The sequence below is a fragment of the Thamnophis elegans genome, chromosome 15 (assembly GCF_009769535.1).
Source record: "Thamnophis elegans isolate rThaEle1 chromosome 15, rThaEle1.pri, whole genome shotgun sequence".
Taxonomy (NCBI): Eukaryota; Metazoa; Chordata; class Lepidosauria; order Squamata; family Colubridae; genus Thamnophis; species Thamnophis elegans.
The window spans coordinates 29,024,769-29,048,242 of NC_045555.1; the positions used below are offsets into that span (position 1 = coordinate 29,024,769).

Below are 23,474 nucleotides of genomic sequence, written 5' to 3' on the forward strand. Positions count from 1 at the left end.
CGTGAAAATCTATGAATATATATATTTTGCGCTCCAGAGGCTTCAGAGAAGCTCCTGAAGCCTCTGGAGGGCCTCCGGGGGTGGCAGGGCGGCTCTTTTCACCCTCCCCAGACTCATAAAGCCTCAGGAGCCTGGGGAGGGCAAAAAATGGCTTTAAAAAAAGCTGAACTCAGCTGGCCAGCTGACAGGGCAATGCCTCGAGTGCCCTGACAAATGGCTCCACGTGCCATTTGTGCCACTGGTTCGCCATCCTGGATCTGTAGAGAAATAAACTGGTTGTTGAAGCGCGGAAATGCTGGCAAGCGTCCGGTTAGTAAAGCAAAGAATTGCCTGCTTTTTAGTGTGTCAAAATGAGCCCTATTTAGGTGTAATGAAGTAAATATCTGAGTAAATCTCTGCCTCCTACCAAAGCTGTTCTGATGATAGCTTCCTGAAAGGCAGATGTGCATTTAGTACATTTGTCTGTATGAACATCCAGTCTGAAGGACTATCCCTGAAAAATGCATCAGACCAGGCTAGTTTTCAGCTCTTCAAAATCTAAAGTGTTGGTCTTGACCTTTCTAAGCCTAAACAGCTCAGGGCCCAACTATCTAATGGATAATCTTTCCCACTACAAACCTGTCCAGTTATTAAGATCTGCTGGAGAGGTGCTTTTGAAAGCAACCCTACTCTCAGAAACTGGTTTCTTGCCATGTGGGAGAGCCTGTATTGCTCTTGCATTACAGAACACATACCCTGGGTCAGCATTTGGGAAATCTACAAAGGGATGCAGTGATTTTAGTATTACTTTGCTGTTAATTTCAGTCTGTGGTTTTAAATGTGTATTCCATAGTCATTCTCTGTTTTGAGGTTGTGTTCATCTCCTTGAGTATCACCAGAGCAGAAAAGCAGCAATTAGGTAAAATAATATATAAGCTGCATTGAATGGCACAGCCAAAGGTAGAGGTTAGTGCAGGTGGTAGAGATGGTCCTGAAGGTGAGGAGGCATTTTGATTGTCCACTCTAACCACTGGAAACATTTCTGAGAGTACCAAATGTGTCAGACAATTCAAAAGGGTTTGTAATTCTTCACGAGAAACATCTGGAATAATATCAAGAAAGGTATCGCGTGTTTCCCCCAAAATAAGACAGGGTCTTACTTTCTTTTGACCCCCTGAAATAAGTGCTGGGCCTTATCTTCGGGGAGGTTTTATTATTTTTGAGGTGCAGGAGGCAGCGAGCGTGGTCACCTCATGGCTGTTGCTGTGTTGCTCAGCTGCTACAGCGCAACACAGCCGCTAATCAGCTGTTTGCCCCTGAGGCCGTGCAAGTGCTTCCAGCCATTCTTCCCAGGACTCTGTACCATGCCATTGGCCTGGCCATGCCGTTGCAACCGGATGTCCTGTCACAGCTGTCGCCTCCCTGTTCTTCCCTAATGGCTTTTGCGGCGGCCATTAGCGTGACAGAAGAGGTCTGGTGGCTAGGGTTGCAGGAGCGGCCATTAGATAAGGGTGTGTGGAGTGTGGAGGGAATGTTCCCCCCCTCCTTACCCCTCCCTCCGGTCTAACCTCCTCACCTCGGGTTGTGCGACAGAGGAGATGGCAGGGACCAGCTGTGCATGTGTCTAAATATTTTTGGGGAGGGCTTATATTCAGGGGAGGGCTTATCTTAGCACATGCGCTCAAAAGCCTGATTAGGCGTATTATTCAGAGAGGACTTATTTTCAGGGAAACAGGGTACTTTCCCAGAGTTTATGCACATATGGAAACAAAACAAAAAAGCAAAGAAAACACTTTATCTTATAAAATCCAGGAAGATAGCATGTGATGCAAATTAATGTTTGCCACCTGTTTCTTTTTTGTTCTTCATTGGGGTGTCCAGCCTTGGCAATTTTAAGACTTGTGGACTCAACTCCCAGTATTTCCCAGTCAGCCATAGCTGGAGAATTCTGAAAGTTGAAGATTTGACTCCCTTGTTCTACATTTTTTTTCTCCATGACCACTCTTGCACATGAATAAGAAAATGCCTTCTTGCTTGAATGTATATATCCCAAATTGACTAGTGGCAACATTGAACTAAAATTTAAATAAATCAATGTATAAGAGTATTGGGGAAAATATTTACAAAAATCCTTCCTTAATTTTTCAATAATGAAGTTTATATTTGGTTTAGTAGGGCTGGATGAATTGATGAGGACAATTCATTGCCCATTACAATGCTAAAAATGAGTTGTAGCTCACTATTATCATGGGCAGAAAAGACATACTTTTGCCCAATTGATGGACAGCTCTTCCAGCACCTCATTTTATTCCTGTGTGATTGTTCCCAAAAATGACAATTAGTCCAGAGCATGCGTGTTAAAAGTGTTCAGTTGTAATATGCTAGGAGAGCTAGCAAGTTTGTGCAAGGAACCTTTTCTACACTTAGTATACAAAGCAAATAAACTCCAATGTTGAAATGGGAATCATTCCATGCTCTTCCTGTTATCCAGTAAGCTAGCTAAAATAAACTCCACAAAAAGACACATATCTGCAGGTTTATTTGCAATGTTCTTCTACTATAACAAATCTTGGTTATTTAAATTTAGCATTACTATCAAATTACCTTCTAAAATTCTGTACTCTGTTCTTATCCTTGAGAGTTTATTGTTCTAACTCTATGGGTTGATCAGAGTTTAGATTTATTTTAACAGATTACAGTTTTTGCCATAAAAGGTAAAAACTGGCACCTGCCATTTCCTTGGGAGCAAAATGGCGGATGCTTCCTGGGACTTTCTTCTGGAACAGTTTTTGACTTTCCAGCCTAGCCAACAGTTGAAGAATTCCCAAGTGGTCCCTCATCTAAGTATCAACCAGGATTGATCCTGCTTACTTTCTCAATCCAAAGATGTTAAAGTCAGTCAGGTATAAAACCATATGCTGAAGTACATTATGATATTTGTTTTCCTCTAAGAATTTTGGCAGTTTATCGATTCTTATATATTTTTCACATGGTGTTTTTAGTTTTGACTATCCATTTAAATCTTATAATTAATTCTGTGGTTGTTGTTGTTTTTTTTTGAAAAAAAATCATACCACTCTCCTTCTGATTTTCAGTTTTCCTTAGAAAGCCCCTTTCAACCTAGCGGAACACATCCTTTCTGTGTGTTTAATTTGTGATTTAGATCATAGATTTGGCCTTGAAAATAATCATAATCATTACAGGATAAGTCAATTTAGATTATTTTACTTTATGTGCTTATTATTCAACTATGAATCACAGGTGGCATTACATGCATTTAACTACACACATACGTTCAGTTGTGCCATTTTGCTTTGAGTTGCTTGTAAAAATAATAAAGACAGGACACAAATAAGTAAACATTCTTCTTTGAAATGCCTAAAATTGAAAAGGCTTTTCTCTAGATGTTGGATATTAAACCAAACTTGACTTGGAAATTTTATTAAATAAAGAAGATCATGGTTGCTCCTGAAAAATTTATAGTACTGTGAAGGAAATTTGAAGGGAGTGTTTTCAGAGATTCATTACCTGTTACAACTTTCTCTGGGCTTGCAAAATACGTGATAGACATCCTTAACTTCTTAATCATATTTTGCTGTTATATGCTCTAAGTCTTCCAGCTTTTTCTTTATCCTCTCATATGTATTTAATAATTTCTGTATTTCTGAAAATATCTTTTGCAAGCTTAAAATTTCTATTTGCTTTTGAAATTGTGCCATTATCTCCAGCTAACAAACACAGCTGCTCTAGCTTGGAAGGTTAATAAAATTAAGGATAGATTCACAAAAACATTTTGTTTTCACTTTTCTCTGTTTAGAGATATACTTCAAAGGGATATCTGTTTGCTTTCCTTCTTATCACTCTCTATAACCAAGCAGTGAGACCAAGCCAAAAGAATCAGTGAAGAAAAAAAGTGTTCCATTTCCAATACACAAACCTTCCAGCCTCCGAGTAGCAGTGTTATTGTTGCAAATTTCCTTATTTCTTTTTGTATCTTTTTTGTATTTCAAGTTAGAAAAAAGAGTCCAGTTTTTAAATGGGTTAGAAGAACACCACAGTAATCAAAGAGGAAAATTTTAGACCATAGGTTACAGAGAATAATAAAAAAACAGAAGAAGAAAACTTAATCCATTCGTTTTAAAAGGCTTGCATAAATTCCATCCATGAAGATAGCATTTAAAAAGTAAGATAACCACTGTCCAAAACCATTCCAAATTTAATTCCGCCGCTTGATTTTTCTGTTCTCCAATTTAAATTAATTTTAAGTTTTTTATAGGCAGTCTCTTTTTAAAACAGTAAAAGTTCCTCACCAGCTGGAAACACTTTATCTTTCAGTGTCCTTCCATTTTGGAGCTGCCCCGACTTTGTCAGCCTTGGCTAGATTTCTTGTCGCCAGCTTGAAGAACTTCTCTTGCATCGATCAGGGACTTTGCGATGTCCCTGAGGTCAGCAAGATGTATTCTTCCTGTTCACCATCTCTTTGGGACGGTTTAGGTCCGACTGGACCATCCAGCAGCAAAAGTATCGGCTGTGGTCTCGGAGCATCGAGACTGCACATCCGTATTGTCGCGATGTTGGCTCCTCCTCTCCTCACTCTATGAATTCTGTATCCCCAGAAAAATCCCAGGGCTGCATCCCCCCCCCCCCCCTATTTTTCTTTTCTGAGAATATCTGGTCTGGTTTGTTAAATGCTGAGATGCTACATGAGTTTCACCTGGAGTGCCTGATGATAATAATATGAATGGATTCAGCTCATCTACCCTTTGGCAACAAATGCTAAAGAGCTGTGATCATAGAGAACAGTGATGTGTGTCCTACACTCTTGAAACAGATGCTGCAGAGATTAAGCTGCATCAGGATTGAAGAACTCAAATTATCTGTCAGGCAAACATCCATTCTGCCCTATGCTGCTAATGGACCAGTTTGTTCCTAGCTGCCATCTGGCTGTTTCATCTTGCTCTTATTAGCAGCAAAGACAAATGTAACATTCAGGATTTGACCTGGGCAGCACAAGAGGCCAGTGGCTTTTTTCAGTATCTAGCCTTGATTCTGAATATGCGATGCACAAAGCTGCCTGTTTTACTGGCTTTAAAAATCAACCATTTTCATGTCCTGGTCACTACAGATAGCCAGATGCAATTGGGGAAAATATTTAGTTCCTTTACAGCAGATTGCTCTGATAGTTGCTTATAGTATGCAAGTATCTTTTTTTTTAAAAAAGGGCAGAAGCAACTTCTATCAGCAATTTTCCAAGGAGCTATTTACAAACCTGATATTTTAAGGGTTACTTCCATACACATATACATAGATTCCTATTGCTACTTTCTTTAAAGGTAAGCAATGATGTGCAAAATGCAGAAAAGGAATAATAAGCCATAAAATAAAGACATAAGATACCTAAATCTACTTTACCACCAAACCGTGCATATGTCTTTCCATAATTTTCTATCCTTCCAAACACCATATCTTGTTTTATGCATTGGCTTTTCTTTAAACTTTTTACATATTTGTGGATTCTGTCACCTGCATCCAACCTCTGCTGTCTTCTTCCTTTCAACTTGTTTGCTCATTCTTCATTTGTTTTGTTATTTTTCTATTTCATTATCTCTGTGTGACAAATTACGCCACCAGTTTACATTCAGTCTACAGTCATCATCCATATGTCCTTAACCATAACTCTTTTTGTATTGCACACACTTTCAGTGTATCCCATTCCCATTGCATTTGACTTACCTTTATGCTACTCCTGAAATACTCAACTCTCATTTGTGTGACATGAAATCAGCAGAGCATGCTGTTACCTACAACCAATTTCACTTATTTCAGCAAACATTCCTTTTTTTTTTTGCAAAGATTACCTACAATACTATCCATTGCCTTTCCCCCAACATTTCCCTGTCTTTATCTGTTTTCCCATCTTTAGTAAACATTCTACCAAGTAGCACAAATTTGTTTATTTGTACTATTTTGCCACTTATGTATAAACTGCAATCACCACCTTTTCTCAGTCGAACATTACCTTACTCTTTGGTATAGTTCTGTGCAGATTGCATCAGACAAGGTAGCTAATACTTTTGCCTAACATTTGGCTTATTAGCCAATAACTATGGTATCATCAGGATGCAGATATAAACATATATTCACATCCTCAACCAGCATATATCTAATATAATCAAAGACACATTCATCCATCTAAATTTAAAAAAGAACAAACATTGCACTTCCTTATGTTGACTCAATGTTGACTTTTTCACTAAGGATTCGGTTCTCATGAATTACTCCTATTGGCATTCAGCAACCAACATTCATATTTGCACAGATCATTTCTTAAATTAACACTAGTCACTTTAACATATAGTTATTCTAGATCAGGGGTGTCCAACCATGGCAACTTTAAGGTGTGTGGACATGGGAGTAATGGGAGTTGAAGTCCACAGGTCTTAAAGTTGCCAAGGTTCGACACACCTGATCTAAATTAACATAAAATAATGTTCCATAAATTTTCTTCTTCATGTTCATTTTTCTCACAATGTATTGAAGAACAAAAATGCAGTCTGAAGTTGCACTGCAATTTTTTTTTTATAGCCACAATCGATATAAGGATCAGAATTTTGCTAGACACCTTTTCAAAGCCTTACCAAACAAATTTCATTTTAACTTTTGCATTCAGTTTTGCATTTCAAATATTTCCATCCAATATTTCAACCATGCTGAGACTCATAGAACATTAACAAATCAATTTAAAACCATGTCAGATGTCTCAATGAACCATTAGAATATTATCCATAAACCTAAGCCTGTGAAATAGAAGAAGCAGCTTCGGAAGACGTTAACTGAATATTCTCTGTCTAGTGTTGAAGCAAGATTAACTCCTTGATGGTCTGATGCGTTGCTAGCATTGAATGCTTATCACCAAATACCTAAAAAAACAAACCACCCAGCAATGAGAGGATTAGAGTGGCAGTCCATGCTGTGACTTGAGTTCAGCATTGATTCTGCAATGGTAATGGCAGAAAGAAGAGATAGTTGTTTGGCATCAGTGCCAGCTAACAGAGCTGTTCTAAGTAACAAGAGATCTTTAATCATGGCTCACAGGTTTGACAAGTGGACTGAGTAATGATTTGCTGTGATCGATTTTTAAGACATTTGGGATCAAAGTCACTCATATACTTTAAGAAATCATTTTAAGCCACATCTGATGGAAGTATTTTCCATCAAAAAAGAGGGTGAAAATCTGGGTGCATCGTATAGACTGAATACAGTGTTTTTGGCCTACCAAAACCCCGCCCCCTTTGCAAAAATGGATGTGCAGAGGGTTTGGGAGGTTTGCAAAATGTTCCTGAGGGCTGAGGAGGGCAAAAATGAGCAAAAAGTAGTCTGTTTTTGCTTATTTTTGTGTCCCCCCCCAGCCCCCAGGAGCACTCTACAAGCCTCCCAAAGCCTCTGCTTTTTGCTCATTTTTGCCCGCCACACCCCAGCCCTGCCACCCCCAGGAGCACTCTAAGAGCCTCCCAAAGCACTTCATGCCCTTTTTATTTTTTTGCAAAAAATGAGGCACGCAGAGGATTTGGGAGGCCTGCAGAGTGCAAAAACTTTTTAAAAAAAATTTACCTTTTCAAAATCATGCATCTTACTCCAGTGGGTCTTAAAGTCCAAAAAATACAGTGTGTAGTAGTTTCTCAACTCTAGGTTTTTGTTTTTTTTAATGAAATGGGTGTGTAGATTCAATGCATGCTGACTTTAGGGGTCAAAAAATCCCTCATTACCTTAGTTAGAGGCCATCAGGGTTTGGACAAAGAACATGTCTGTTCTTCTGGATTTCGCTTTGGAACCAGTTTGTGTTTGGGTTAGGCTTTTCTGACTGGAATTTAGGGACAATTTTTACAGTGTCTTTAAGATTCTCCTAAAGAGCTGAACCTGGGAGGTAGAGTGTGATTTTTCTGGCCAATAATCTTTGGAACCCCAGAGGTCACTTCTGTTCCCATACTAAAATTGGAATTTTTAACATCAATTCTATAAAAATAATTTGCTTTTTAATGAAAATGTAAGCAAACTTAATTTACAAACTGATGCATTCCTTTAATGTGATGATAGTTTCCTGCAGAACTAACAATGACACAAGATTTGAAAATGACACAAAAAGAAGTTGTTTGCGATCTCTTTAAATCTTTCTAGTATGTCAATTCATGTTAAGATGAGCTGAAAACTGATGAGCATCCTAAAGACCAGGGGTCCCCAAACTTGGCAACTTTAAGACAATTCTGGGAGTTGAAGTTCACAAGTCTTAAATTTGCCAAGTTTGAAGACCTCTGCTAAACACCATCAAAGAAAAACCAAATGGGTTCCCTTCATGTGTATGTTATAATGTGGGGATTGGTGTTTATAGAACTAAGTTTCCAGTAATTTGACATTCCCCCCCCCCCACCCCCAAATATCTTCCATTCTTTCAGGCTTGAGCATTTTTCATTTTAACTCTTTTTGTATGATTTTTGGTTTCACATAGCTATAATCCTTGGTGAAATAGGATAGTTTCCCCCCCTGTTGTTTCCTTCAGCTGTATTTGTGCTCCATAAGATAGCTGATTAAGCACACTGACTTTTTTCATCATATCTCTGTATGTTACATAAACATGCCCAACTGACAGTTCTGAGGTTTGCTGGAGTTTGCAGATATCTGTTGCTTTGTTTGTCTGCTTGAACATATTCTGCCCAAGGGTTTCTCTCCTTCCTCCCCTTTTCTTAATGTGCTAAGAAAAATCAGTGTGATTTTTGTAGACAGGATGAAAGCTACGGATTCCTCTCACCTTGGCAAACCTTCTATGCTATCTATATTTCCAATGGAAACTCTATATAGATTTAATTTAGTGTTCAGAAACATGTTTGAGCTTGAAGAGCATTCTCGAGATGTGCTGTACCAGCAACAATGTTGAATAAAATGCACTTGGAAGTAGAGACCTCCAAGTAGGTCTCTACCTCCAAGTAGGTAGGTAAATGAGGGGGTGGGGGAATTAGAGAAGGAGTTATTTCCATTTCTTAGTACTAATTTTTGATTCAACATTATCAGATGTAGCCTCAGTGAGTTTTCAGCTATGACGGTTTTTGTTTCCATTTTCGAAGATGCACAAGAATTCTGTGGTTCATCTTAGTTCAACATAACTCTGTAATAAAGCAAGCAAACTGCATAAATTGTATTTGGCCAATATCAATGGTGGTGGGTACTCTACTAGCAATTTGTTTTTCTGTTTCTAAAAGGCAAAAAGACATTTTTATACATCGGGGTCAACAATGAAATGGTTTGTTAAAACATAGCTGGGATTTTTTTTTTCCTTTAAGGAGCAACAACTACCACATTAATTAATAGGCAATCATTCTTGACTTGGACTAATTTTGAGGTTGGATTATTTAAAACTGGTTGAAATATTTATAATTGCAAAATTTATTTTCAAAATTGTCTCTCCCAAATGTTCTGGGACATTATTGTTTTTTGCCTTTCAGAATTTTTTTTTTTTTTTTTGCCTTGACTTGCAAGCTCCTGCTTTATAGTCTTACCTTTCCATATCTTTAATTCCATATCTTTTCCTTAGCCATTTTCAAAAGAGAGTATCTGTGTCATGGGTTATGTTGTATATGCTTGGGCATTTTAGTGGCTTGCATGGGGAGGAAACTTGGAAGCACATTGCCTGAATATGTTTCAGAGTCTTTAATTACAGGGTACTCTGATGGTCACAAGAATTTCTGGAATAAGCATTTCAGCTGATGATCTGTCTGCATTCCAAGTGAGTCAATGGTGGGGGATCCCAAATCCATTTTTACCTGACCTTTTATTGTTACGAATGGCTAATGCCGTAGAGACCTGAGAGGAGACCCACGCAACTGGAGCAAGCTTAGTTTTCTGCTTTGTGCTTGTCTGCCTGTTTTGTTGCTCTGGAGACAGAAGAGCATGGAATTCTTTCCCCCATCCAGAAATAGTTCTATTACCTTGTGACCGGAGTGTTTTCCTCCTTGGTTGGAGGCCAGCTCCCTCCGTGTATGTGCACACTCGGATGAGGCAGAGTTCTGGGAACAGAGAGGTCATCATTCCTTGCCACAAGATCCTCACATAGTATCATGACTGCCCTATATCTTCTACCTCTTAGGCCTCAGATGGGGGGTAACCTTTGCAGGAGCAATGGATCTTGAGCAACATCTCCTTTGGCACTTCACTGATTATGTCATATTTACCCTAGGCTATGAGCTGGTCAGCTGTCCATCTTGGCCACATGGCTGGACAGCACGTGTAAGCATGTGAAAGCTCCTATCTTTTCCATTTCTGTTGTGGCTACTCGGCTGTTTGCTTTCTTGAATTATGGCCCATAGAAACTGACTTCCCATAGGCTACCGGGAACTGGGTTTTTGCAGTTGGAAGATCTGGATATTGAATCTCCTCCCCCAGTGTGGAAATCTTCCACTAAAAAGAGGGTTATAATTGCAACCCATTGTTCAACTCTTATTTTGTAAAATTCCTCAATTTTCTGAAGCCCAATAGGTGAATTGTAAAAGGATAAGGTGACCTTTTTATATCTGTCATAGGAAGATTGTTAGCATGAATTGAGGGGGGGGGGGATTTCTTCATTAAATGTTGGGCATCTTTTTTGAGTATGGGTTTTAGCAGGGCTGCTCAAAGGACCTCCACATTTACTTTGAGACTGGATTCTTAGTTTGGAAATCAGTCTATCCTGCCTTCTGTTGATCCGGTGCAGTTTCTCCAAGCTCAATGGTAGCCCTAAAAATGTTTTTCTAAACACTTAACAGGATTGGTGCTTACTTCTCCCTGAGGCCCAATTCCTTCACGGCAACCCCCCTTTAAACTTTTTGCTCTCCAGAGAAAAAATTGGAGTGGGGGGGATGCATTTTATCCAAAAACTCAATTTGTTTTTTGTAAGAAGACTACAATAAATAACAACAACAAAACAACATGCTTTTCTTCAATAGTGTGTAGCTGAGCTCAGATTTCAGCAGAGACTGATTTTCTCATAAAGGAACCAAAGCACACTCATTGCTGTTGCTATAGTCTTTGGGCCCTATGGACCCTTTGGTGGCCCATGGACCATCTCTGATTTTCTGGTGTAGCTTTTTTTGGAAATTGTCCATTGTTTAAGACAGAGGTCAGCAACCATTTCTGGCCCAAGGCACCATGGGGCCATCTCATATGACAGCCCAAGCACCTGCTGAAGTAGCATGGAATCATGTGAGGTCTTAGTAATCTTGTCATAGATCTTATGGGAGAAATTGCTGAAAACTTACAAGGTCTGGATCCTTTTATAAACCAGGGATGTGTGAAGAATTTCAAAATAGATATGGAAGAAGGGTAAAACTGCCTCTTTCAGGGATAAAACACCCACCTAAAGGAAATACACTAAGTATTCTGCAAGGGGGTGAAACTTGAAATATCTTCCAAAACGCAGGTAATCCTCGACTTAGAACCACAAGTGAGCCCAAAATTTCCATTGCTAAGATATTTCTCAGTTTTTACAGTTTTTCTGAGTTTTTACGAGTTTTTCTGCCACAGTTGTTAAGCGAATCCCTGTAATTGTCAAGCAAATCTGGTTTTCCTCATTGACTTTGCTTGTCAGAAGATGATCAAAAGGTGATCACGTCACCCTGGGACACTGCAACTCTCATAAATACATCCTGGTTGCCAAGTGCCCAAATTTTGATCATGTGACCATGGGGATGCTGCAACGGCCATAAGTGTGAAAATTGATCATAAGTCTTATTTTTTTCAATGCTATTGAAAAATGCCAACTTTGAATGGCCACCAAATGAATGGCTGCAATCAAACCAGGCCCATTTTGTGCATGGATTGGAATGTCTGTCATCACTGGCTGGGGAATTCTGGGAGTTGAAGTCCAAAAGTCTTAAAAGTTCCCAGGACACCCCTGGGCTAAGTCTTTGCTTCCAAGCCTAGCAAGTCTGACCAAGGGGTGCCCTCCATTTTCTGTCCCTAATATTTTGAGGTTTTCTTTATTCTTCTTTGGCACAGTTAGCAGCAAATAAGACTAGAACCTAAATTTTGGAGGCTGAATTTAATCCTGGAGAATTTATGTGTTTGTGAAATGATGTTTTATGCTGCGGCTCCACTGCCTCCCCTTCACAACATTATTATTGTAGAACAGGAAGAGCTAGGCAAAAATTAAAACATTTGTGTTGTAGTCCTATGTAAAACAGTTTTTTTTTCTCCTGGAAGATGTTTCTTCTGGGGAAAGGTAAAGGAATTCTAGTCTGAGTGGAAACAAAGAACTTTAAAAGAAATAGGGTAGTAGCTTCTGCAGTCCATAAATCAGGGCAGCAGCTTTAATGGTGTTGCTGTAAATTATGCTGAAGAAAGAACCGTCTCTTGCGGTTTAAAAAGACAGATATACAAAATATACTTGGTGTTAATACTCGGCTTGCCATTGTTGATGCATTGTGACCAAAGTTAACCTCAGCCAGGATGATTTCCCTGTGCTTGCAGGCTTCTAAATCTCGACTCCTCTCCTGTTCTCTCCTCTCCCTCCTCCCTCCTCCCTCCTCTGCCCTGTACTCTCCTCTTACCCATTTCCCCTCCCCTCTCTCCTGCGCTCTCCTTTCTCTTCTCTTCCCCATCTCCCTCCGGTCCTCTCCTTTCACCCCTCTCCCCTCCTTCCCCTCTCCTCTCCCCTCCAGTCTCTCCTGTGCTCTCCTCTTCTCTCCTCTCCCCGTTCTCCCTCTGGTCCTCTGCTTTCACCCTCTCTCCCCTGTGCTCCCCCTTCCCCCTCTCTTCTTCCCTTCCCTCTCTCCTGTGCTCTCCCTCTGGTCCTCTCACCGCTCTCCCCTCCCTCCTGTGTTCCCCTCCCCTCTCTCCTCTACTCTTCCCTCCCCATATTCTCCACTCTCCTCTCCCCTCCCCTCTCTCCTGTGCTCTCCTCTCCCCTCTCCCTCCCCTCTGTCCTGTGCTCTCCCCCTCCCTTCTCTGTCCTGTGCTCTTCTCTTACCCGTCTCCCCTCCCCTCTCTCCTGTGCTCTCCTCTCCCCCTTTCCTCCCTTCCCTCCCATGCTTTCCTTTCACCCCTCTCCCCTCTCTCCTCTCCCCGCCTCCCCTCCCTCTCTCCTGTGCTCTCCTCTCCCTCTCACCCCTCCCCTCTCTCCTGTGCTCCCCTCTCCCCTCTCTCCTGTGCTATCCTCTTCCCCCTCCCGTCCCCTCTCTATTGTGCTCTCCTCTCACCCCTCACCCCTTCCCTCCTGTGCTCTCCTTTCCCCTCCCCTCTCTCCTGTGCTGTCCTCTTCCCCCTCCCCTCTCTCTTCTGCTCTCTTCTCACCCCCTCTCTCCTGTGCTCTCCTATTCCCCCCTCCTCTCCTCTCTCCTGTGCTCTCCTCTCACTCCTCTCCCCTCCCCTCTCTCCTGTGCTCTTCCCTCCCCCCTCTCCTCTCCCCTCCTCCCATCCCCTCTCATATCTCCCCTATTTTCTGTTTCCTTTGTTTTTATTTTTGGGTGCTGCTGCTTTAGAAAGAAAATTGATAGTATCTTTATAACTCCCTTCTCTGTCTGATCTCTGTGATCAAGAAGGCCCCATTGGCACTTTCTCCCACCCACTGCTTCTTGCCTACTTCTGAGCTGTAGCCTCTCTGGTTTTTTCCCCTAGCCCATAACAACCCGGTCTAAGGTTATTGCAATGCGTGATGTTTTCCCATTTAGACAGCCAGCAATCTCCTCCCCCACCTCCAAAATTCCTATTCTCCCCCATCAAATTCAGCTCTTGCTGTGCCTCAAGGAAATATATTATGGTACTGAAACCAAAGAGCAAAACATACATCCAAGTGCCCTGTTCTAGGTTCAGTGCTTGAGCTGGGATTTTTTTTTTTAAATGGCATGTGGGAGATGATTACTATAAAAGGTGAACAGATTTATTGAGCCAACAAAATGTCTGGAGGCTGAATGTTTGTGAGGTTGTACATGCTTTCTTCCAAGGAATATTTTGATATGATTAGATCCATGGAATATGCTGTTCAGTTGTAATAATGATTTTAAAATTTGTTTTCCTTTAAGAAGACAGTATACAATTGTTCAGAATCAGAACATTGGAATGATAGACATTTTGTCATTTGTGCCAGAGATATTTGCTCTTCCTGTTCTGTTAGGATGGCATTTCAGAGCAAGTTCATTGTGTTAGATCGGGTAATGGAAAGGCACACTCAGGCTTAGGCAACAACAGCTCTGTATTGTAACAGAGCAGGTATGTACAGTTCAGCAAAGATTCAGTCTGACAGCAACCCTTTTATAGGGAGCTGTCAGACCCTTTGACCAATGAGATTGAATCTCTGTTCCTGCTGGAACAGAGGACCTTGGTGGAAAGCATTATAACAGTTGCTAATATCTAATACAATGGATCCCAGTTTGCCTTTGTTTTTGAGGGATCTTATTCCCCAGATTCCGCTTCTCTAACTGCCGATTTAAATGCCCACCACAATTATAGCTGAACTGTTGATAAGGGGAGCAGCGCTTGCTCAAAATGCTACTAACTGTAATGAATTGGACCATCAGAGGTTCAGTAGATCTGCAATACATTTACAGTCCATTCATACAGAAACGGGAAAGATTTCCACTGGAGTCATAGCATCTTTAGAAATGGCATTGAGTAAACCATTCCTATTGTTATAAAAATGTAGTTTAGGAGATTCATAAATGATTCTATCAGCTGTTTATCTGCTGATACCTCTGCTTACTAGTACCTGAGCCAAGGGTGAAATTCAGCAGGTTCTGACAGGTTCTGAAGAACCAGTCACGGAAATTTTGAGTAGTTCGGAGAACCGGCAAATGCCATCTCTAGCTGGCCCAGAGTGGGGTGGGAATGGAGATTTTGCAATATCCCTCCCACCAAGTGTCATGCCCACCAAGCCACACTCATAGAATCGGTGGTAAACTTTTTTGAATTTCACCACTGCCCTGACCCTTACAAAGAAAGCAGGATTGGGAAAGAAATAAAAGATATTTTCTTCTGGAGGAAAAAAAAGTTAGGATGAACTAATATGCTCACAGGTTTTTAAAATGGCATTTTGTGCCCAAATCACAAAGAGTTTCTGCCAAATAAGATACCATCCCACAAATATAGGCAGTCACAAGGAAGCCTCTGTACATTTTTAAATATCCTATATAATGTCCTTAATATAAATATTTTCAGGCAAGAATAATTACGACAGCATCAACACGGGCTGATAAAGCTTCCTAACACACACAAAAGTACACACACATCAAAGAGTGTAGGTGAATTTCCCTGAAATGGAGTAAGAAGGCCTGAAGGCCAGCTGGGAATATCAGAGGTCAACATTTATTACGTCTATTTTGAATCTCAAGTATATAGGATTTAAAAAATAACATTTGGTACTAGGCTCAAGCTAGAAAGAACCACAGATGGTGAAGGGACATGAGATGCGTCCACAGCTCTTGGTCCAGGTTAGCAGTGTTGGAGATGGGGATATCAGTAGGAGCCGGTTGAACTCTGTGGGGAGGTAGCAGGCACCCTAACCTTAACCCTAACCCCCACCTATCAACAGCAAATCTGTTTTTTTGAATTGGTTCTCTCTTCTGGCTGCCTCCAATGGACTCATCTCCTCTTTTCCTGGCTCAAATCCACCTGCGCACAGCCTTTAAAAGGATTATTAAGCTTCAGTTGACTGGCTCATACACAATCCATTATTTCCGTTGCTTTGCCTGTTTTGAATTGCAAGAGGGTATACTAATTGAAGGAGCAGCATTTCTTTCTTTACTTAAATTTTAGCAATGTATAAATCATTTTTAAATGACTCTAGGCAAATGACAAAAATCTGAACTTCAAAAAGTTCACTGTGAACGGGACAAAAACTCTTGAAAGTCCACAAAGTTTGTGTTAAAATATACTTGACAAACCTTCTGAAAGGGGAATGCCCCGACTAAATATATTCACTGCATAGATGGAAGCAACGTGAGCAATCTAATCTAACATATTAGACTAACACATCTTTGAAAAACAGAAGATGTTACTAGGCCTTCTGAAGCTGTGAAACTGGAGTCTAGCTTTTTTTTAATGTGCTAAGAGAGATAAAGTAGGAAGATGCATGTTCAGCAGCTATAATCCACAATAGTCAGCTCTTGTGGCTCTTATGACCCTGACAGAGGATTTTTGCTGATGTGTGCACCCTAGTATTTGTTCATTATAAATCTCACTTACCTGTCCTCCAGGATATTTCCTAATAGATCCAAAAACTCTTGCTGGAAACCTAATACTATTACTAGGAAAACATTTATAATATTAAGCATTATTATTGCTAGGTAATGCTTGTTAGGAAATGGGAGGAATACACTTATCAACCCAGTTAAAATTTACATTTCATTAAAAAGATTAGACAACTATTTCTCCAGGATGATACATGGTCTCATTGGCCAGATCCAGCTCACAAAATCAGTTGCTGCTCCTCCGTGCCATTAACAAATTTTAATTGCAAAATAATTGAATGAATCAGATGCATATTTAAGGAGCTAGGTCTGTGGTGTCTGTAGGACACGGTGGCTCAGTGGCTAAGAAACTGAGCTTGTGGATCAGAAAGGTGGGGAGTTTGAATTCCTAGTGCCGCGTAATGGAGTGAGCCCCCGTTAATTGTCCCAGCTTATGCCAACCTAGCAGTTCAAAAGCACGTAAAAATGCAAGTAGAAAAATAGGAACCACCTTTGGTGGGAAGGTAACAAGGTCCTGTGCACCTTCGACGTTTAGTCATGCCAGCCACATGACCATAGAGACGTCTTCAGACAGCGCTGGCTCTTTGGCTTTGAAACTGAGGTGAGCACCGCCCCCTAGAGTCGGGAATGATTAGCACTTATTTGTGAGAGGAACCTTTACCAGATTTCTGTGACAGCCCATCTGAACAGTCATACTTTGAGCAGCAATGGAAAAGGCGGAAATGGGTATTATGACATTTCATACCAAAATTCTGAATGTTGCCCCCAATGCCTTTGGAAAAGAAGATAAATGAAATTTTAGACTCTCATGTGCTTGGACACTTTAAGAAAGCTAATCAAAATTCTGTAGGCAACACCTTTTGGATCTCTCCAGTGTGAGACTCGACTCTCAGAGCATGTCCAGAAGGAAGCCATAGTTGCTGGTATCAAAATCCAGGTCTGAAACGGGATTGCAATGGCTGGAGATAATACAAAGTGCTTGGAATTAAATGTTGCCTTAAAGCAGTTCAAACTAATGTTATCAGGCACAGCAAAAGCAGCTTTCTATCAGATGCAGGGCAGGGCAGGGTAGGGTGAGAGGCTGAGGTTTTTCACATCATCTAATGTCTGGTCTTCTGAAGTAATGTAGTCCAAATACAAGCTTATCTTCTCAGTGAGAAGTAGATTATAGCTTTGGGAGTCATTGGGATTATCCTGACAAGTATTTGTACTGTATATCTAACTGGAGAAAGGATGCAAGCTTTTCCCTGTGAAATGTTTTCCAGAACGGAGTATACTTTCCCTTTGAGAACAAACAAAGGGATACCTGTTTTGTTTAAGAGAGTGAGGGTCAGCACTTAGCTTATCTTGATCCATTTTGTCAGAAAGGGTGACTCAGTAAAACATTCATCTTTTAAAAACTTCTGTCATCTTTGTCCCATCACATTCAGAAGTGATGCCTTTTTAACATCTGTTGCAAGTCAAGTACCAGGTGTCAATACTCAAGGCAGTTTTCAACCAACTCAAATGCCTACTTTGCCCCTACATTTTACACAAACAGCACCAGCACAAGCCCCAACAAGTACACAGTAAAAATTAGAGGAACCTTCACACGCTCTCTTTCTCATATATCTTTCTTCCATCATCTGCCAGCGATGCCCCACACCCATATGCACACATGCATATATATGCACAGATTTTAAAGAAGTTAACAACTAATAAAGACTAATATAAAGTAAGGAAGAAAAAGAAAGCAAAGAGCAGAAAGTGCAAGAAAAGAAAACAAATTGAGGCAAAATAGAAAACAAAAAAGATATAAAGAAATGGCTTCGATATTCTTCAGAGAAGTTATAAGTGCAACTATATTTGAACTCCACTCTCTAAAGTTGCATCATAATTTCTTTCTAATCTAATATCCAGTCACCAATAAATGTAGATGGTATCTTTTCTCCAATGAAGGAAGTTAATTTAGCCACCTCAGCAATTTTACCAACCATTCTTCCATACTGGGTCTGCCAAAACTTTCCATCTCTGTGCATATAATAATCTTGCTGCAGTAATCATATATTGAAATAATCTTCCATGTTTTTTCTGTTTATCCATTAGTCCTAAAAGGAAAAGTTCTGACTTCAGTTGAATATTAACCTTTAAAATCCTCTGTATCAAAGTGTGTATTTGAATACTTTTTAAAAAGCTTTATTACAAGTCCACCAAGCACGATAAAATATCCCTTCATGTTGTTTACATTTCCATTTATACATTCTATATAATTTTTCTGCCATTATAAACCAACAAATACATCATTAAAAATATCTTTAAGAATAACATAGTGTAAATTTCAACCCTTTTCATCACATACTTTCCCATTGGTCCATCTGTATGTTATAGCCAAACTTCTTAGCCCACATTCTTTAACTTCTTCCTGTTTCAAATTTCAGCAAAGGTTTACTTATTTATTTCCCACCTTTATTATTTTGATAAAAATTCAAAATGCTAATATACCTAATACGCCTTTCTCTTCTTATTTCCCTCACAACAACCCTGTAAGGTAAGTTGGGCTGAGAGAGAGGGACTGACTCAAAGTCACTCAGACCAAAACCCACAGTCTCCTGGTTTCTAGGCCTCTACCTTAACCGTTAAACCAAACAGGCTCCCTATTATACATTTTCATCTACATCTCTTTATACATTTTAGTAATTATACGTTCATCATCAATGCACACTTGTACTGTCTTACTTTAAATCCTGTCTTACTTTGCTCTGCACCATAAATCTTTTGGTTCATTTTAATCTTTCTGATAAATGTAAATGGGAAAGCCATTGACAATTATATTCTTCTGCTATTAATTGCTTTCTCGATTTAGTTTTAAATTCCCCTTGATGGCTTTCCAATAATTTCTGATATGTCAACCATTTATCCTTGTCTGCTGTTTCTATTCTATAATATGCTTCTTGAGCTGAGATCTATACTGGTGTTTTGTGCATAACCCTGGGTTTATATCTATTCCATATCCTCAATATGGCATGTCTAATAAAATCATTTTTAAAATCCAAATTAACTTTATCGTACCATAAATATCCATGCCATTTAAATGTTTAAATGTTTATTACACTTGTATGCCGCCCTATTCCCGAGGGACTCAGGGTGGCTAACAAACAAGGTGGGGGAGGGGAATACAACAACAAACAAAGACAAAAACAAATACAAAAAACAGATTAAAAACAACGCAACAGTCGCAACAATTCAAGTGGGGCTGGGAACTCATCAGCCCCAGGCCTGCCGAAACAGCCAGGTCTTGATAGCTTTGCGGAAAGCCTGAAAGGTGGTGAGGGTCCAAATCTCCACGGGGAGATCGTTCCAGAGGGCTGGAGCAGCCACAGAGAAGGCCCTCCCCCGAGGGGTCAACAGTCGACATTGGCTAGCGGATGGTATTCGGAGGAGGCCTAATCTGTGGGATCTAATTGGTCGTAGAGAGGTAATTGGCAGGAGGCGGTCTCTCAAGTACCCAGGTCCAATACCATGTCAGGCCGTGACCAAGAAACCAAAAGTCAAACAAGCAGCAAAATGCAATTTCAAATGTGGTAAATCCAATCCTCCTCTTTCCTTTATAGCACTTCATATGTGACTTATGATTTCCCTCCCTTGCTATAGGAATTTAGATGTATCTTTCTGCCATTGTTTAAATGGTAAACAGATGTCAAAACATTACTATCTGAAATAGAAGCATCATTCTTGGCAAAGCATTCTCCCCAAAGTGACAGTTTTAATTTCTCCTTCTTTATTATGTCCTTCTTAATTTCATTCTAATGTCTTCACATGATTATTTTCAAATAGCAGACGACTTATATTTGTCATAATAATACCCAGGAATTTACTTTTTTCCCAATCTTAAAACCAGTTTTTTTCCCATCAGTTTATTTGAACTTATAATTTCATATTTTTGTTAACATCTTTGGCTTCTGATTATTACAGATAGTCCTTGACTTACAATCGTTCATTTAGTGATCATTTGAAGTAGTGGTGGGATTCAAATAATTTAACAACTGGTTCTTTGCCCTAATGACCAGCCGGATAGGCGGGGCTCAGTGGTGATGTGACTGGGTGGGCATGGCCAACTCAATGTCACTCAAGTCGATGGGCACGTCACCTTAGCTGTGACAATGTGATAAGGGTTAACCGGAGAGGCGGTTTCTGTAAGCAGGGCAATAAAGATCAGGCTAGAAACAACGCCAGAGTTTCCTTCCTGCCTTCCTTACAGGATTAGCCCTGTAAAGTGGAAGAAAACAAAAGGAGATTTCTTTCAAAACCGGTTCTCCGGACTGCTTAGAAAGTTAACAACCGGTTCTCCCAAATAGGTGCGAACTGGATGAATTCCACTACTGATTTGAAGTAACAACAGCACTGAAAAAAAAAGTGACTTATGACAATTTTCTCACCTACAAGAGTTGCAGCGTGCCCAGGGTAGTGTGATCAAAATTTGGAGTCCTGGCAACTGGAATGTATTTCTGATGGTTGCATTGTCCTGGGGCCATGTGACCACCATTTGAACTTCTGGCAAACAAAGTCAATGGGGAAGCCAGATTTAGTTAACAACCATTTTACTAACTTAATGACAGGGATTCACTTAACAAGAGCCGAGGTGACGCAGTGGTTAGAGTGCAGTACTGCAGGCCATTTCAGCTGACTGCTAAGCTACAGTTCGGCGGTTCAAACCTCACCGGCTCAAAGGTTGACTCAGCCTTCCATCCTTCCGAGGTGGGTAAAATGAGGACCCAGACTGTGGGGGCAATATGCTGACTCTGTAAACCGCTTAGAGAGGGCTGAAAGCCCTATGAAGCGGTATATAAGTCTAACTGTTATAACTGTGGTAATAAAGAGGCAAAGCATACATAACAAGTGTCTTGCTTAACATGGAATTTTGGGGCTCAATTGTGGTCACAAGTCGAGGACTATCCACAGTCTGAAAACCTGGTAACCAAACCCTTTAACTTCTGCTTTTATTCTTCCGAATGAATCTTCTAAAATCTGTACTTGCATTTCAACCTCCCTGGCCACTCTGTGGCTGACTTCAAAGTGTCTGTTCTAGAAAAAATGTGACTTTAACTGTCCCACCAAGCAAAGCATTGCTGAAGCCATAGACATAAAGTTTTGAGGCAACTCAAAAGGTCTCAGCGAATACAATGAATTTTTAAACCACTACACTTGTTAACTGCTGAAGATGCTAGTACTCTGTGTCATGTGTAGCCTGTATCTGCATAACCAACCTGTGTTCCCTTTCCTCATTCATCCCCATTTAAACACTTAAGCATCCATCCAGCCACCCTATGCAGCTGATGAGGTGAGTGGCAACTTTATGAGTTGACATTCAATTAGGGCATCTTTCAGAAACCTGACAGTGAGCTCAAACCAGTGGTGAATTTCAAAAATTGTTCGAACCTACTCTGTGGGTGTGGCCTCCTTTGTGGGAGTGGCTTGCCGCCCATGTGACCGGATGGGAGTAGCTTGCTGCCCATGTGACCAGATATGAAGATGCCGACAACACTTGTCAGAACCACCTTAAATTACTTCACACACAGCACTGACATCCATAAGAATATGATGTAAACTTGTTTTTTAAAAGGCATCTTTGGTTTGCGTTAAAACAACTTCAACACACACAATGTTCTGATTGCACCACAAACTCAGTAGTCATCCTGACCTTTCACAGAGGCACTGAGTTTTATAAATATGAGCATGAGAGTGTAGAATAATCATATCCAAGGACCAGTGGTGGGTTTCAAAAAATTTTGGAACCTCTTTTGTAGGTGTGGTCTGCTTTCCGGGTCCACTAGTGGAACCTCTTCTAACCGGTTCAGTAGATTTGACGAACAGGTTCTACCGAATAGGTGCGAACTGGTAGGAACCCACCTCTGGCTCAAACTCACCAAGGAAGAAAGGACTTTTGTTAGACTCCTCCTGTGGTGTTTTCTCAGGCTGATCAAAGTTTTCCAAAGCCTGTTTCAGGCCTCATACTAAAAACTTGATCAGTAACTTGATCGATGTGGGGTTGACCATAATTTTTCTATATGTATCTTCAACAAGGGGCATCCAAATTCCAGTCCTAGCTTGACCATGACATCCATGAAAATCTCAGGCTGTCCTGTTCCCGGAGTTGCCAAAGGGATTAATGAGAGCACACTTTAAAAACGGCAAGGGCTTATGCATGTTGTCATGATAGGCTCTTATTTATTTTCATCTGGATACTGCAGATTCTGCACAAAACTAAAAACAGTGAGTTGGCATTAAGCTAAATTTGAATCAAAAATAAGCTATGGTTTTTCTTATTACATAATAGCAAGAACAGGGTTAACTGCTGCAGAAGGCAATAGCTGCTTCCATAACTGAGTTGGACTATTTTTGTAGGTAGGTTGTTTGCTTTTGGACTGGAAAGTATAACTTACAAGTTATACAGATCAGTGACTACAGAACAAAATCAAATGGAAGTGAAACCTGTACCAAAAGTCTGACTTTGACATTGGGTTGTGAAGGCATAATAACTATACTGGAGAAGAACATCATAGCAGAACATGGACTGTGGATCTCGCAAGAGCAGTTTTGCCTTCAGTGGCAACTTCTGGAATCTGCCCATCATTTGCCACACAGAGGGCATGAAAAAGGGAATAGGTGAAGTCCCGGGTAGCATTTTAGCACTGGGCCATGGGAAAGGTAGATGGTGGGAGCGAGGCAAAAGGCAGGTGTTCACTAACTTTCCTACAGGTGCCTAAAGCTAAGTCCCAGCTGTTTAGCACTTTCAAATCCCAGCAAATTAATAAGCCCAGGGGAGTGACGTCACCCCACCCACCCACCCACCCCATTTCTTTTCTACCTTGAATTTAAATATCTCTTCTAGAATTAAAAGAATTCAAGCTGGTCAGTAAGCAGAAAATATTCTCTAAAGACTGAAAAAGAAACTTAAACTGGAGCATATTTAAATCAAAAAGATCATATAAATCATTTATTTTTTGGAATACTTCACCTATGAAGTATTTACTATAGAAAGATTGCCTTTTTTAGGATGTTTGCAGATTCTGGGAGAAACTCTCATGCATCTGCTGCTTTTTTTATTGGCAGTCGGGGTCTGATTTCTGTTTTAACTTTGAGCATAGGCAGAAAGCAGAAGTCATTAATACATTTTCCTGTTTTCTTTTTCTTTTTCCAGATCATCAGAAACTAGAGCGAGAAGCTCGAATCTGCCGGTTATTAAAACACCCGAATATTGGTAAGTGCCATCGCAACAGACCTTCAAAGGAAATGGTCTTCTTCTCTCGTGAG

General features: G+C 40.4%; 1 protein-coding gene across 1 annotated transcript in view; it reads left to right on the forward strand.

The window, feature by feature from the left end:
* CAMK2G (calcium/calmodulin dependent protein kinase II gamma) overlaps window positions 1-23,474 on the forward strand; it is a 191,774-nt gene that overhangs the window by 67,272 nt on the left and 101,028 nt on the right. The window contains 1 exon segment of the mRNA XM_032231649.1: window positions 23,362-23,421. Coding sequence (XP_032087540.1) covers window positions 23,362-23,421 — 60 coding nt within the window.